The 14,793-nt window shown below is 45.2% G+C and overlaps 1 protein-coding gene across 2 annotated transcripts in view; it reads right to left on the bottom strand.

The window, feature by feature from the left end:
* The window catches only part of PPP1R36 (protein phosphatase 1 regulatory subunit 36), a 28,356-nt gene that overhangs the window by 8,257 nt on the left and 5,306 nt on the right, over positions 1–14,793 (bottom strand). The window contains exons 2-10 of one of the 2 annotated variants that reach the window (XM_069783261.1): positions 14,486–14,550; positions 13,195–13,275; positions 12,364–12,485; positions 12,180–12,246; positions 11,174–11,272; positions 6,528–6,668; positions 1,824–1,869; positions 340–536; positions 64–252 (exon numbers count right to left, since the gene is read on the bottom strand). In XM_069783261.1, coding sequence (XP_069639362.1) covers positions 64–252; positions 340–536; positions 1,824–1,869; positions 6,528–6,668; positions 11,174–11,272; positions 12,180–12,246; positions 12,364–12,485; positions 13,195–13,275; positions 14,486–14,550 — 1,007 coding nt within the window. The remainder of the gene's footprint in view (positions 1–63; positions 253–339; positions 537–1,823; positions 1,870–6,527; positions 6,669–11,173; positions 11,273–12,179; positions 12,247–12,363; positions 12,486–13,194; positions 13,276–14,485; positions 14,551–14,793) is intronic. The other variant, XM_069783262.1, reaches the window with a different exon arrangement.

Genomic DNA, 14,793 nt, shown 5'->3' with positions numbered 1-14,793 from the left:
GCTGTCAGACACCCTTCCTCCTAGCCCTACCAAATCTATTTATGCAGAGAAATAGCCCCTTACTTGGTAGTGAACAGTTCTGACAAGTCCAGCAGGCCATCGCACGTGCAAGGTCGAGGGTCTCTGCCCCGACAGTAGTAGTTCTGGGAGAGGTACTGAGCACTGTCCTTCGGTAAGGGCAGCAGCGTGCTGAGCACCGGCGAGCGCTGGTGAACCATGCTGTTTAGGGAAGGATGCTTGGCATGGACTTTTCTTGAAAGAAAACGAATGCAGGTGTTACCTCAGCGTATTCGGACAGGTCAGGTTCCCTAAGGACTCACCAGTGTGTCAAATGTGTACCTCAGATACGGGAATCTCACTGTGTTTGCATCAGCAGTCCAGTCTCCTGGTTTCTGCAAGTCAACGTTGTTCCTGTCTCTTAAGGTGGGATTGAACATGTCGGAGCAAAGCAGCCTGCCGATTTCTTCCCGAATCACTTGGAAGTGCTTCCGTCTGAACACAAGCCAAGCCACATAGCTGCAGAAGTTGTAGAAGCCCTAAATTGAAAACACAGATCTCCTTTTCACCGGGAAAAGGCCCAGAGTCCCACTGCATCCCAGAGTGCAGGTTGGCATGACTCCACTAAAATGCCAGTAACCATTTGGCATCAAACTTTACCATGCATGCATCAGTGAAGATTTGAGAGGACTGGGTTTTTTAATGGTATGCAGACAGATGAGGCTAGAAACAGAGTTAGCTGAGATGGATCTCATCGTGCTCAACTCTGACCACTTTGGCTTAGTCTTGCTGCTAGAAACTAAGGACATATCCTGAGATCACCACCCAGTTTCCCTCAATAATCAATGGAAAGAGACTGATGGGATGACTCATTCTGTGGGGGCTCCTATCGCACACATCTATCTCAAGAGGCAACAATTCACCCTCTGGCTGAGCTCTTTTCTGCAGTGACTGTCAAGGCAGCCGAAGGGCATGGTCTGACTGGACAGCTATTGTTTGGGCAGCTGCAGGTAGACAAGATGATCCCCACCCTGAATGACAGCATTATGATCCCAGAAAATATTACAACCAAATATGAACTCATTGCATCTCACCTCCGCATGTCTGCTTGCTGATTAAAAAAACAAAATCTAGCTTTTCATTCCTATTTAATGTTTGTGATCCCTGGCATAAGCTGTATCAAGTCGCAGTAAATCAAATCTCTACTAAGTCTGTTCTTGAAATGATGGCATTGCTGGGACTGCTGTGTATCCTTGGCATTGTCCCACAGTTCCCCTCTTCCAAGGAAAGGCTTCCCACTTGATGAAGTACAAAGTATAATTTGGGCCCAGCTGTTTTGTATTAATTTGCTGAAGCCCTGCTACACAGTGAGTCTCATAAATGGCTGATGGAGCTGTATGTTGCAGGCCAGAAGAGCTTACTGGCATCTAGAAATGTCGCTATGGGTAATGGAAATAAAAGAAGGCTGTAAAATTTCTTACCAACAGAGATGAAACTATGAGGCCAATGACGAGAAGAAATCTATAGACCAGACTTCCCAGAAGGACCTCAGGCTGTGGTGGGAACTGCCTGGGGTCTGAGAGCCACAAAGGGACTGAAACTCCCTGGCTGAGGACTCCAAGGGGAAAAGGCTCGGGCTGAAGGGCAAAGAGATGGTATTTTACAGGGACATCTAGGCCCTAGAGGTAAACTTTTATTCTAGGTACTCTGCCCTACAAGTAAACTACTGGGGGAACCAAAAAGGAAAGGAGCATTTGGATGTGCAAGGGAGAGACATCCTCTGGGCTGACAGTCACACTCTCTGTTTATCTGTGTGTTTTTCTTACCTCAGAGAAGCCCCGATCTTTCTGCAGCGATGTTTTTCTCCTAAGGCTGTGAACAAGAGCACAAAATTAATAGCAGCAGTCGTCCTTTCAGTTCTCTGAACAGAGCATTGAATATGACTCATGGGGTTATGCCAAGCTGGCATTTCACCAGGGCAATAAAGTTGTTGCTGGTAGATCCTCATTACTAGCATGTGGAGACCCACTGTCCAAGAGAAATGCAGGACTTCTGCATTGCCTCAGAAGGAGAAAATGCAAAATATTGTATGGCTCAGTTAATTAAATCTGACAGAGAACAAAGCTGGATGGGATGAGCAGGCGAGGCTCCCCTGCTATGCTATCTAGGCTGAGCTCTCTGCATGGGCCTCTCAAAAGTGGTCAGCGCTGATCTAACCCGGTTCCCACTGAAGTCATTAAAAAAACTCTTCCTGACATCACTGGAAGCACAACAGGCAGAGTTACGGAGGGCACAAAGCCAGGTCAATGCTGAGACAATAAACTTGAAAACCAGGAAGGAGATGCCTGATGTATCTCCAAGAAGAAATGTAAAACATGCCCAAGAATGACAAAGGCCCTTTGTTAAAGAAGCAGCAATTTGCCCAGTGGAAACCTGAGAGATGCTCTCACCACCCACTTGAGCCTGGGGATTCTCACACAAAGCCAAATGACTGTCCCTCATGGAAACAGCCATTAAAGCTGAGGGTGATGCACACATCCCAGCAGCCACTCAGTTGTCCTGGAGATGGCACAACTCACCCTCATGGAAATTAAAGCCAATTTTCCCTACTAGCCTACAGATCCCCACAGAGCTGGCTTCGTCCTGCTAGATGCTCAGGAAAGCCTGTCTCCACATCAACTCACCAACTCCTGACATGTCCCTTATCTTCCTGATAACATCAAGTGTTCCACACATCTAGGGTATCCCCAGCTGCCATCACCCCAGAAACATCAATGCAGAGCAGACCATGAAGATAATACCTTTCAGCCCTGTAGCTCTATTTACCACCTTCTGACTTCTATTTATTGATTTTTTGATCAAGAAGACCATGTATCTCCCTACCTGGCTCCCACCAGCCACAATCCTGCTGACACCTCACATATTGTGCAAGAGAAAAGAAGCTTGACTCTGCAACCATGGCATGGCCGTTTGCCAAAGCAGAACTCCCAGAACAACTCTGATGCTTTTGATTCCTTATGAATTCTAGTAAAGCACAGTATTCTGTCTTCAGAGCACCAGAGCGGAGAAACCTAAAGTGACCCCAGCTTCTTAAACCTAAATGTGAAACCCAGCTTCACCTTTTAACATTATACAGCTCATGCAGTGTCTTAGAACCAGTCCCTAGTTTAACAGAGAAACCTATGTAGAAGCCAGCAACAGAAAATAACGCTAATAATTACAGTCAAATAAGGCCAGGGGTCTCCACCCTTCTTTCTCCCAGTGCTTTCTTCCCTGAGGTGAGGTATTAAGCCAAGAGACTTGCTTGAAGTAAAGTTTCCTAAAATAAGTGTTGAACTAGGAGGCACCTCCCATGTCTAGGGCACAGCTGATAATTACCTAGGAAAATACAGAAAGGGTCAGGAAAACATCAAACTTGCAACAAGCTTCAGGACAGGACTTGTAAGAAACGTGAAAGAGTGAACAAAAAGCATCGTGCCTTCTAGTAATATAGTAATATTGATTTCTCGGAGCTGTGAGGGGGACAGGATGAGCTCATGCATAAAAGAGGAGGGCAGTACAGCCAAGGGCAGATGGTGCAGTAACCGTGGGGTTTGGATGTAAGATGATAGTGGCTTTGGACATCCACAAGGACTATTGTTCTGCATAGAGGCACATGGGGAAGAAATGCTTCATGTACCATTTAGCAGCTCCCTCTGCTGCAGCTGTGACTCTAATTGCCCATGGATCAAGCCAGCTTCAAGGATCAGTAAGGGCTGGCTCGACTGCGTTTGCACCATTGATGCATGTACCTTTGGGAACACTTTGTTTTTTTCCCATTATGACAAATGCCTATAAGGAAACTGGCACCACAAAAAGGTTGCACAATCCCCATCAACTTGAAAGGAGAAAGCCAGACACACCTATTCCTTCCTCAGCATTGGAGGCACAAAAGGACTAATGCTAACATACACAAATAACAGGTCTGGAGGAACTCTCTCAAATTCCAGTCTGGGATAGTATCAAGATAGGATTTTAATGCTGCATTTTACAAATCATGTAAATTGTTAAGTTGAAGATGTTCTCCACCTAAGACTCCCTTTTTAAAATTTCAGACAAAACCTTTACATGAAAAATCAATAATTTCATATGAACACATACATAGACATTTGGCAGATCTGGAAGGGAAAGCAAGTTTACCAACACAGTATAAGATTTCATTAAAATGTTGCTATGGTGAATTAGAGTGAAAAGCAAAAGCTTCAACACCATCATGAACCCATAGTTGGGTTATAAGAAAACACAGTAAAACTGGGGGTGGTACATTATCAATAGTTTCTCAGCTTTTTCAGGTTGAAAGAGCTTCATCAAAAGTAACCTTCCCTACAGTTTCCATTTTGATGAAGGACCTTCCCCATCCAAAAGCACATGTGCTCAAAAAATTCTTAACCATCTTTCATAATTAAGAGTCTTAACCAGTTCTGTCCATTAGCTCTTGTATTTGGCAGTTCATGTAATGGTCCGGGAGGATCCAGATAACATTTAAGGCTAAACTGAGTCAGCCTGGAAAAGATTATATTTCTGTAATTGCAGTATGGTATGGGAAGTGCCCTATATTATAACACGCTCAGCATTAGCCTAACTCTGAAGCCAGCTGTAGTCAGCTACCGCCACCCTGCTATGAGTAACTCAGTGAGGTCTCTCTTCATACAGCACCTTATATCACGAAGGCTTTAAAACACAGCTCTTTTCTAGCCTTTGTGTTTTCACAGCCTGGACACCGACATCCCAACCCACTGCCAGCCTCTAACCCCTGCTGTGATAGAAATATTAAAGAACAGAGTTTCTTGTCTCCGCTCTCTGCTCTCACTCCCATGCTGGTATTTTTTTACCACTAGACTTCTTCCTTGCCTCAGTCCTGCACATTCCCATCCACCAGACAATATGAATGAGTGAGGAAGCAGCAGAGCTAACTAGCTGGCTATAAGACAGGCTGTTTTATCCAGCTGCATCCAGTTCTTGGCTTCAAGTTACTTTCTGCAATAAGTTCCTCCAATGGACTCTTCATAAGTGCAGACATTAGGGCCACCCAACAGAAATAACGAAATGCTGTCATGACCCTCCCTGTCCAACCAGTGAGAAAGTTAAGAGGATGCCTCTGCTCAGCAGGAATGTGGGAGCAGGGATTTGGCAGAGAATACTGTTCCCCAGGAGTGCCCGGTGAAATGCCGATATGCTAGGGTGCAGAGGGAACGCATTCTTAATTTTCAGCATCCAGCACCTTGTGGGATGCGACACACTAAAATGAAAGCCCTGTTGAGACAGCGATTTCAGCTCCCCTTTGACTCCATCATTTCACAGGTTACCTTCTCCTCTTGATTAGAAGGAAACCCAGGTTACCCCACCCCAGCCAGGGGCAAGGTTGCCTGGAGCTGTGTTGCAGGAAGGCAGGTGAATATTTGTGACTCCTCTGGGGAACTGGCAGCAGTTTCACACCAACTGACTGAAAAAATTTGCCTGAAGCTGCTCTGAGAAGATCCCATGGGACTGGGGTGCTGGGTGGGGACTGCCAGCTCCTTTCTACTGCTAGGGAAAAGAAACATTGTGCAGGTGCATAGACAGCTGACGAAAGAGTCCCTAACACTAGCACGGTGTATGATCTCTCTGTCATTACATTCTCCTTCCATTAACCATTTTCTGTGGTGCTTAGTTGCCAGCTGGGGTTAAACCACAACACTTTCATCTGCTGTTAAAACTCCCCTTTTCCTGTCCTCATCATTCCCTTGGTTTCTCTGCCTTTTCAAACACCCTCCCATCCTCTCCTGCCTTCTTTAATTTCTTTTTTAATTCCCACTATGGGTTTCTCTCCCCTTTCAGTTCATCGCTGGGACCCTTGCATCTAAAGAGCAGTTGGTCTCTACCACTCCGAAAAAGCCACGCACTGTCGTCCCTGCTCAGAGGTAGGAGTCCTACACTTCCAATGCCCAAGCACAACCTCTTCTTGTCTCTACTTCCTTCACTTGCTGCCCTTCAGGAAGACGGTCTCCTTCACTTGCTAGACTAGTCTTATGCTATCTCAGACTTGGCATTAGAGGAAATTTATGCCAGGATCACTGGCAACCAGCAGGTATGTAACCATTTGCTTTCAAGATTTAGTTAAGTGGAAGTGGCAGGGGTAAGATCCAGGGCTGGCACTGGTTTTTGCCCTGCTGACTTCATGGTGAACCCATTAAAGTTTCCTGCTCTGTGTATCTAGCAAGTCTTCCATATAACCAGCGCCAGAGTTCTCCAGTCTGGTATCCAGAGCGCTCCTGCAAGTCACTGTGGCCAAATCAGTTGGCAACAGCTCACCAGAAACACTTTTGGAGTCAGTTATGAGATGAGATAGAGCTGCAGGGACACTCCTCTGTCTCGTGGTCCCTCTGTGAGTCCCTGGCTCACAAGACATTTATATTACCCTGGGCATTCACTTGTGTCACTCAGCAGAGGCCTTGGCCCTGGGCTGCTGTGGCCCTTGACGTAGCGAGAGTCCCCAGAAGGGACTGGCTTACCTTCCACTAGGCATGTGGCACTGCTGTGCCATGCCTCCTCCGAGGACCAGGTTAGAGTACGCCTTGGCAAGGTGAATCCTGGCCGCTGCTAACTTCGCCGACACGTCGGCCATTTCTTTCTTGTCTAAAAATATCATAGTCCTGTTTAAAACAAAAAAGAAAAAAAAGGTTTCAGGGAAGGTGCTCTGGACACAAGGGATGCTAGAAAGAGCGGCTGTTTTGGGGATGTAAGTGTGGTTTTCAGGCACATAAGCCCCGTCAGGGAACCCCTCTGTAGCAAGGCTGGGCTCAGGCACTTCCAGCGCAGCTTGGCGATGCCGGTGGGGCCGCAAGGCCTGGGGCTTGGGCCCAGACAGTCTCTCTTGCCCCACACAACTTACAAGGTGCATGCCCACAGCCCGTCAGGTTGCCGTCTTTGATCCTGCACAGCTTATGAACCTTTTTTTGCCTCTGCATAAAAGCCTCGGAGGCGCATTTAGGTATCTCCGGGCGCAGGCCCTGTCACCGGGCAGCCTGGAGCAGTGGGTCTGGCTCATTCAGAGACAGCACTTACTCCTCTTCAAAAAGGCACGCGAAGTGCTTTTGGGACAGCCTCTAAACAGGAACGGCTGACACCGCAAGCCTGTATTTTAAACCAATTCAGATCAAACACTAAGGAAATGCCAAACCAAAGAGCTTTCCATTTCCTCTGCTTCCCCTGTAATCCGCCCGACTGTCTGCCGGTGCCTGGGAGCGCTGCTGGCCTAAAAGTTACCAGCCTCCTTTCACACTCGGGAGAGTTGGTTTTATCTGTCCTGTGCCCAATGGCCTCCAGCTCTAAAGCTTCCTACACAACCCACCTTTAATAAATTAGGACAATTACTCTGGGCTTCTCAAGGATAATTGCTAATAAAATTCAGCAGATTTTCCCCAAAAGACATGAAAGGGTTGGAAGCAGAAACAGACAGAAACTAAAGGGGAAAGAAAATGCAGGACAGAAATAATAGGCCTTGTTCCACTCATGTCTCATCCACCGCTGGTGAGTTCTTTTTCTTAGAGTCACATATTTCAGAGGTGAATACTCCCAAGCTGTCTGCAGTGGGGGAATACCTCATGCCCACTGCTTTAGAAAACTGCTTGGTTGTTTTTGAAGTTAGTTAAAAGATCTTCCTGAATCTAGAAAAAGCCAGGAAAGCCTCCAGCTTGGATTTACAAAGAATCAGCCTGGCATCAACAAAAGACAAAGTCACAAGAAGTCAAAGATGTCTAGATTCATCCTGGTTTCTCTGATAGGAACCCCTTTCCAATACTTTCTTTCTCCAAAGAAAGTTTAATGCACAGAAGCAATGACTTCTGAAGCCAGGATGGTCTTAGATGTTCTCTTGAGGCACTGTGGACACTGATACTTCTACATGGTCTAGGCTCGAGACAGCTGAGGAGCTATTCAGACCATCAGGCCTGGCTCCCTGTGGACAACAGTAGACCCAACAGATGAGTTAGGCATCTCTCATAGGCAGCCCCAATGGCAGGAGCCCCAAAACACACCAGCTAGGAGCAGGAATAACCAGCACTGTTTTCTGTGTTACTAGGTTATCACACAGGGTCTACAAGAAGAGCAGCTCGAGAACTGCACAACTGTTGGATGTGTCTGTCATATAGGAACATGAGGCTGATAAAGGACTAGGCGAGTCACCAAGCCCTGTCTCTAAGTAATCTGTCTGTCAGTTTAACTGGGAGCAAATTATAGGTATCACTAACGAGAAACATGAAATGGTATAGGCATGCCTTGCCTCCAGTCTGTCTTTACTTGTGGCACATAGCCAGTACTACACAGGAAAGGAAAAAAGCCTCTGGAACTAAATTGTATCTTGGAGGAAGGGGGGGGGGGGGGGGGGGAGGAGTTTTCTTCCTGAGCAGGCCACTAGCAACAGCCCTGAGCAGGGGATTTATGTGGGATAGATACAGGAAAACAAATGGCTATGTAATCTTGTTTCCCATCCTCTCAAATACATCAGCATATCATAAACCCAAGGATTCTTATCACAAGTATAATTTTCTGTCATTATGATTCTATTAAGTAGTTATAAAATCCCTTTCACAAGCTCAGGAAGCTCCACCTTCAGAAAAATGCAGTTTTCTTGCCTGCCCCCACTACTTCCTAGTGGAAGACCATTCCAGAACTTTACTCCGCAGGAGGAAAAAGACAGTCCTTGCTACATTTGATTTGAAATATAGCACATACCAAGTTCAGAATTAGACCAAGTGGATAACAGCAGAAATGGGAGGTCTTGAACAGGGAAAGAAGATGCAGTATCAGAAAGCTCTTCACACCGTGATTAATATCTCCCTGTTCCTCCAAGTCAACTAAGACGTTAAAACATTAAGGATGAGCTTCAGCATTAAATAAGACATAAAATTGCCTTTTATCATGTTATTTTCCTTCCTTGTATTTATACTTCAGTAGATCAATATGCTGAATTCCTGCTTCTGCATGATAAGTGTGTCTTCTTCAAGCTTCTCTGATGTTGCACTGCATGCAGGTAATCCTAACAAGTAAGACACTTCCCTTCAGGGGAGGTAATGAATCTAAATAAAACAGCATTGTAGAAGTAGAGAGTCAGTATATGTTTGCCACCAAAAGGCAGGAGCCTTTTGAGAGCACTGCATGCCAGAACACACTGACAAGTCTCTCCTGGATGGGTTTATCCAGTGCTTATAGCTGATACTTACTAACCAGAGCCCCCTTGATCCAGGAAACATAACCTCAAACTGCAGCAGGACCAAATTCCTCTTTATTTCAGTATGTTTCTGTATTTGCCACACCAGTAGATGATATGTGCCATATTGAGGTGTGTCCTGATTTCAGCTGGGATAGAGTTAATTCTCTTCCTAGTAGCTGGTATAGTGTTATGTTTTGGGTTCAGTATGAGAAGAATGTTGATAACACACTGATGTTTTCAGTTGTTGCTAAGTCGTGTTTATACTAAGTCAAGGATTTTTCAGCTTCTCATGCCATCCAGCAAGAAGGCTGGAGGGGCACAAGAAGTTGGCACAGGACAGAGCCAGGGCAGCTGACCCAAACTGGCCAAAGGGGTATTCCATACCACATGACGTCATGCCCAGTATATAAACTGGGGGGAATTGGTGTAGGAGGGGATCGCTGCTCAGGAACTAACTGGGCATCAGTCAGCGAGTGGTGAGCAATTGCATTGTGCATCACTTGTTTTGTATATTCCAGTTCTTTTGTTATTATTATTATTGTCATTTTATTATTGTAGTTATTATTATCGTTATTATTTTCTTCCTTTTTGCCCTGTTAAATTGTTCTTATCTCAACCCACAAGTTTTACTTTTTTTTCCAATTCTCTCCCCCATCCCACTGGGTGGGGGGGAAGTGAATGAGCAGCTGCGTGGTGCTCAGTTGCTCACTGGGGGTTAAACCACAGCAGGTGTCATGACCCATGGAGTGGCCTCCTTGTCCTTTACCAGCCAAGAGCGAGGGGATCATTTTGTAAATTGCAGCCCAGAACACCTCAACTGAATCTACAACCTTTATGTATGAAACTACGCTGATGATTTTCTTTATTTATGAATTATTCCTTCCACAATGAAAGAAGCACCTGGCAATCTACAGATATAGAACAAATCAATTCCTGAAGGCCAGCAATCCCCCAACAGTCTTGTCTTCAATCCAGATAAATCAGCCCCTCTTTATATCAAGGCTTCATGAATTGTGAAGTAAGTAATCATTTAAGCGTTTTAAGAAAATGGTCAATCAATTCTCAGAGAATATTATAGACTCCAGAAAATCATTGAAGTTTCTTACAATCATGGTCTGTAACTCTGCAATGCTTTCTCCCAAGGCATATAACCCTCTAACACAGCAGCTCCTAAAGTATTCCCCTGACATCCCCACTTCCACTCTGCAAGGTAGCAAGCATGGTCACACACCCTTACTTGGGAACTGCTTTTCTAGCATATATTCCTCATGTTGTAACATGTTTCCAGCACCTAAGAGTCATCTGAACCTGCTTTGCAAAGCATTTAGAAACAAAGTCTTAAAGCGATGTGACCCACAGCACAAATTAACCCCCAGCAGACCCAGTTGCTACTATTTGCTGCTCTCTATTGCAAGCAGAAATGACTGGATGCTAATGTTATTACTGGGAAATGGCATTAAGGGATGGTAATTCAAACCAGGGCACTCACATAGATTTAACGTTGGTGGCAGTAGTAATGATTTATTCAAATTGCAGCATTACCTTGAGGAGCCAAATTATTTGGTGACTCCATTGCAGCAGGACTGGATCCAGCCACCGTCTTGAAAGGGATACTACGGTGATGCCGTGCCACGTGAACAACATGCATGCCACTCAGGGCAAGGCTGGGGCAAAGCGGGGTTCAAACCCTCCCAGAAAATCTCTCTCTCTACATAGTGAGAGGAGCCTATGTCCTGGAGAGCACAGAGGACAAGGGGACGGGAGACATAAATGGTGAGACCAAGGAGTTTTTCTCCTTAGTATTCTATATATAGACTCAGCCAGTACAGCAAGCAGTCCTTGCTCATATGCAGAATCCCACCGATTCTGACACGAAAGACTGCCCTGTGATTCCAGATTTGCTGGGGCAAGCTCTGTGTACTTATACCCCTAAAGTCTTGTACTCACGAAATCAAGGGTCTGCATTTCTTTTCCAGGGCAATTTTTTCCAGGTAAAAAGATAGGTAGAAGAGCAGGGCCATGAGGAACATATCTAGTTTCTCATTCCTAAATGGAAGATAGAAAGGTCACTGTGAAGTCTGCAGATTTGCAGATATAGACACCACCAGACCATTATGAAAAAGAACAAAGTCTCTGCTCAAGGGTCTGCATTATACCAAATATTAGCTATATGATTGAGACCTACTCGTAGCAAGCACTCCACTCCACACCGAGACTTTGAAGGCTTTCAGAGAATTACTAACAGAGTCCAATAAACACAGTGAAGAGTGGATTGAATTGGATATCACCAGACATACTTCCAAGGAGCATGTTTTCTGGACTGAACGTGCTGGAAGAGTGGCATTCACATTCAAAGGAAAAGGGGGACGACTCGGGACACTTCTCCCATTCTGAAAGGACGGTACGGCTAAGGCTCAACAAGGTCTACGGATACATTCCTAAGTCAGAGACAATGCAGCCACTGTATGGCCCTGGTGATCTCAGGGATATGCCTCTGAGACACAATGCTCTGCCTGCTGCCTCCTCGCCTTTAGCTGATAGAGAAGTAATGCTGATAAGTGAAAGCAGCAAAGAATGAGCCCTGTAGCTCTGAAGGGAAGAGCAGCAGCACAGGAAGGCAGCCCGGGTTCCCAGTTGTGTTAGCACTCCTGGTTCACACAGTGTTGCAGATGCACTGGCTAACATGGAATTTAACTTAGAGTAAAATGGATAACAACCTTCAGATATTTAGGCCCAAGTTCTTGGCTTCCTTTCGGTAACAGAGTGGAAGGCTTTCAAACAGGTGACAGGGTTATTTCTCTGCACATGTCAAAACATGCATTTGGTATTGTTTCCCACTGAACCTCACAGATGAGAGATTTTAAACCTCTTATTCTACTTCCCATACACCCTGGTCCCTCCACTACCAGCTACACACACGCATAATTCTTGAAACAGACTCTAAATGACATACCTGATAACTGCTGCAAATGGCAACATGTGATGTGACTTATTTGCTTCTTTCAAAAGCAAAGCAGCATCTGAAAACAGAGGAGAAAAACAATATTTCCTCAAAAAAAATGCTAGCGTTAGTAGAAATAACTTTCTAACTTGTACGGGTGACGCCTTGCTGATAAGAAATACCAGCAATTACTCACATTTGACATCATCCAACGTCACATATTCATGTTGTAGCCACTTGGACAGCCTATGCAATTTTCCTTCTTTGTCAGCCAGCCTTCTTTCAGGGAGAGTTGCACTGCAATCACCTTGGAAGATGCTAGTGGTTGACCAATATATAATATTTAAGGACACAGAGTTAATTCCAGTCTGAGAATATTAAGATTATCTACCTGGCATGTACTCTCTTCATTGCACTCAGTTTCAAAGGGACGGGCAGTGAAATGTGTTTGGCAGGTATCCTGAACTAACTTTCAACTATTATAACCACAAAACAGGCTGGGGATGTTGAGAGAAACAGGACATTTCACCTCTAAGGTTGCGTCTGAAGTTGCTCTTTTAGTTGCTAAAATAATAAATTGCAACTATATTATTTAGATCAAAGAGGTTTTAAGTAATGGATGAAAGTCAGCTATACCATGTTGTGAATTTATAAAATTATTATTATTATTATTAATATTAATAATACTTTAATCTTTGAAGTGCCTTACACAGATGAATTAATTACCTCACAATACTCTTTAGAGTAGATGAGAATTATTACCTCGTTCTGAGCGATCTGGAAACAGCAACAGAGATGCTGAATGACTTTACCAAAGTCATACCAGGCTAGTGCCTGAGCTAGCATTCAACACCAGGCATGTCTGGCTCTGTTTTTATGTTCAGACCACTCATCCACCCTGCTGAAATGACAGCTGGCTTCCTGTTTCACGCGCTTTGTTCAGACATGATCCTCAGACAATGGATGAAAATATTCCCACCCAAATGATCTTGTTTCTTTTTGAGCTAGGCTAGTTGAATTGAAATACCTCTTTAAAGTCTTGACACGCATTTCCTGAAAGGGAATATTTTGTCCTTCCTTAAGGTTTTCCTCAGCTGCTGGGCTGGAGCTGAAATACGGAGTATGAGCATGCAGCAGCATGAGTTTAAATTACTAGCAGCGGTACAAAGAGGTCAACATCCCATGATACAAAGACATACCTATTTTGGCCTCTAACTGACACTAAGAAAACACCTGGGTTGTGGTGAGGTCAACGTGAGACGTTGCGTTCAAGAGCACAGAAGCAAAGAGTAAAGGGGCTTCCCCGGGTCCTCCTGCTCTGTCTCCTGCCACCAAATGCACTGCGCCACGTAAACCCCTCAAGCGATCGGTGTCTCAAGTGGCTTTAGGAAGATTTTAAATGTAAACTGCTCCATTCCAGAGCTTTTCTTTGGGATCATTGAGGGCAGAGACAGGCAGAGGTCACCAGGGAGCTCACACCTCTCCCCGGAGAGCTACCGGGCAGAGTCAGCAGCATTCCCAAGCCCAGGGGAGAAGTTGGCCGGAGCTGCTGAGACATAGACCATGAAAGGCGCCTGCAGCAGCCTTGTGACCAGGAGAGAGGTGAGCAGCCTGGCTCCACCGTGACAAAGCCTTGGAAAATGCCCAGAAGGGCAGGAGGCAGCAGCAGACAGCGTGTGACTGACCCACGGCCGCCGCGCTCCGCCACGCTCCCTGCCCTGCACTTGAGAAGAGAGCAGGGGGATATAGGTTGGGTGCTGGGGGGAGTTGCCCCAGTGGTTTAAATGGCCTGATAAAGTCTTAATCCACAGCTGCCACAAAGCACAGTTACGTGGACTTTGTTTCCCGCAGACCTGTGGTTTCCCTAAAGGTCTGCAGTCCTTTGGTGTTCACCATTGCACGGGACCATACCTAACACCGGCAACAGGGAACATCAGTCTGTGAACCTCCACCCATAGACACCTGGGGTGGCATTTGGCCCTGGCGTCCAGCACTGCTGCTCCAGCGCGTGGTACACATTTCTGACACATGGCAGGACTCGCCACACACTTTCAGCCATCCCTCTGGAGCGGGTTCAGCTTGAGAGTATTACGGAGTAAATGCATATTTCTGATTTTCTCCATTAATATGAGCAGCAGTTAAGGAGCTCCAGTCTCAATTGCAAAAAAAGAAAAAAAAAATAGAAAGAAAGAAAGAAGGTATTTGTCCTGCAGCTGATGTTCAAGCAAAACAATATCAGACTCTGACTTTACCTTACTTGGAATTGCTATATCGAGGCCTAAACCTGCTTAATTTGAAACAAAACATCATTGTCTTACCTTGCAAATTCAAGTGTGTTAGTATCATCCTTCCAGTACCACACGCCTGGAGTTAGTTTTATCGTCTGCAAGAAAACAGCATATAGAGTCCATGTCATAAATCTATGCTCAAGTTCTCAGCCCAACAAAGTATATTTATAGTGCAAGCACTGTGCATATGGGCCACTTTCTATTTTTCTTCAGTCTGCTTTTCACCCAGCTGTTGTTTGTGTGTGAGTCATTTGAACAGAAGTTCTCTGAGATTAAAGGTTGCCAGCATAAGAAAGAAAAACATGTATCTGTCCTTTTTTATGTCTTTCAGGGTATGA

The sequence above is a fragment of the Haliaeetus albicilla genome, chromosome 5 (assembly GCF_947461875.1).
Source record: "Haliaeetus albicilla chromosome 5, bHalAlb1.1, whole genome shotgun sequence".
In the NCBI taxonomy this organism is placed as follows: Eukaryota; Metazoa; Chordata; class Aves; order Accipitriformes; family Accipitridae; genus Haliaeetus; species Haliaeetus albicilla.
This window is presented reverse-complemented; position numbering and strand designations above follow the sequence as displayed.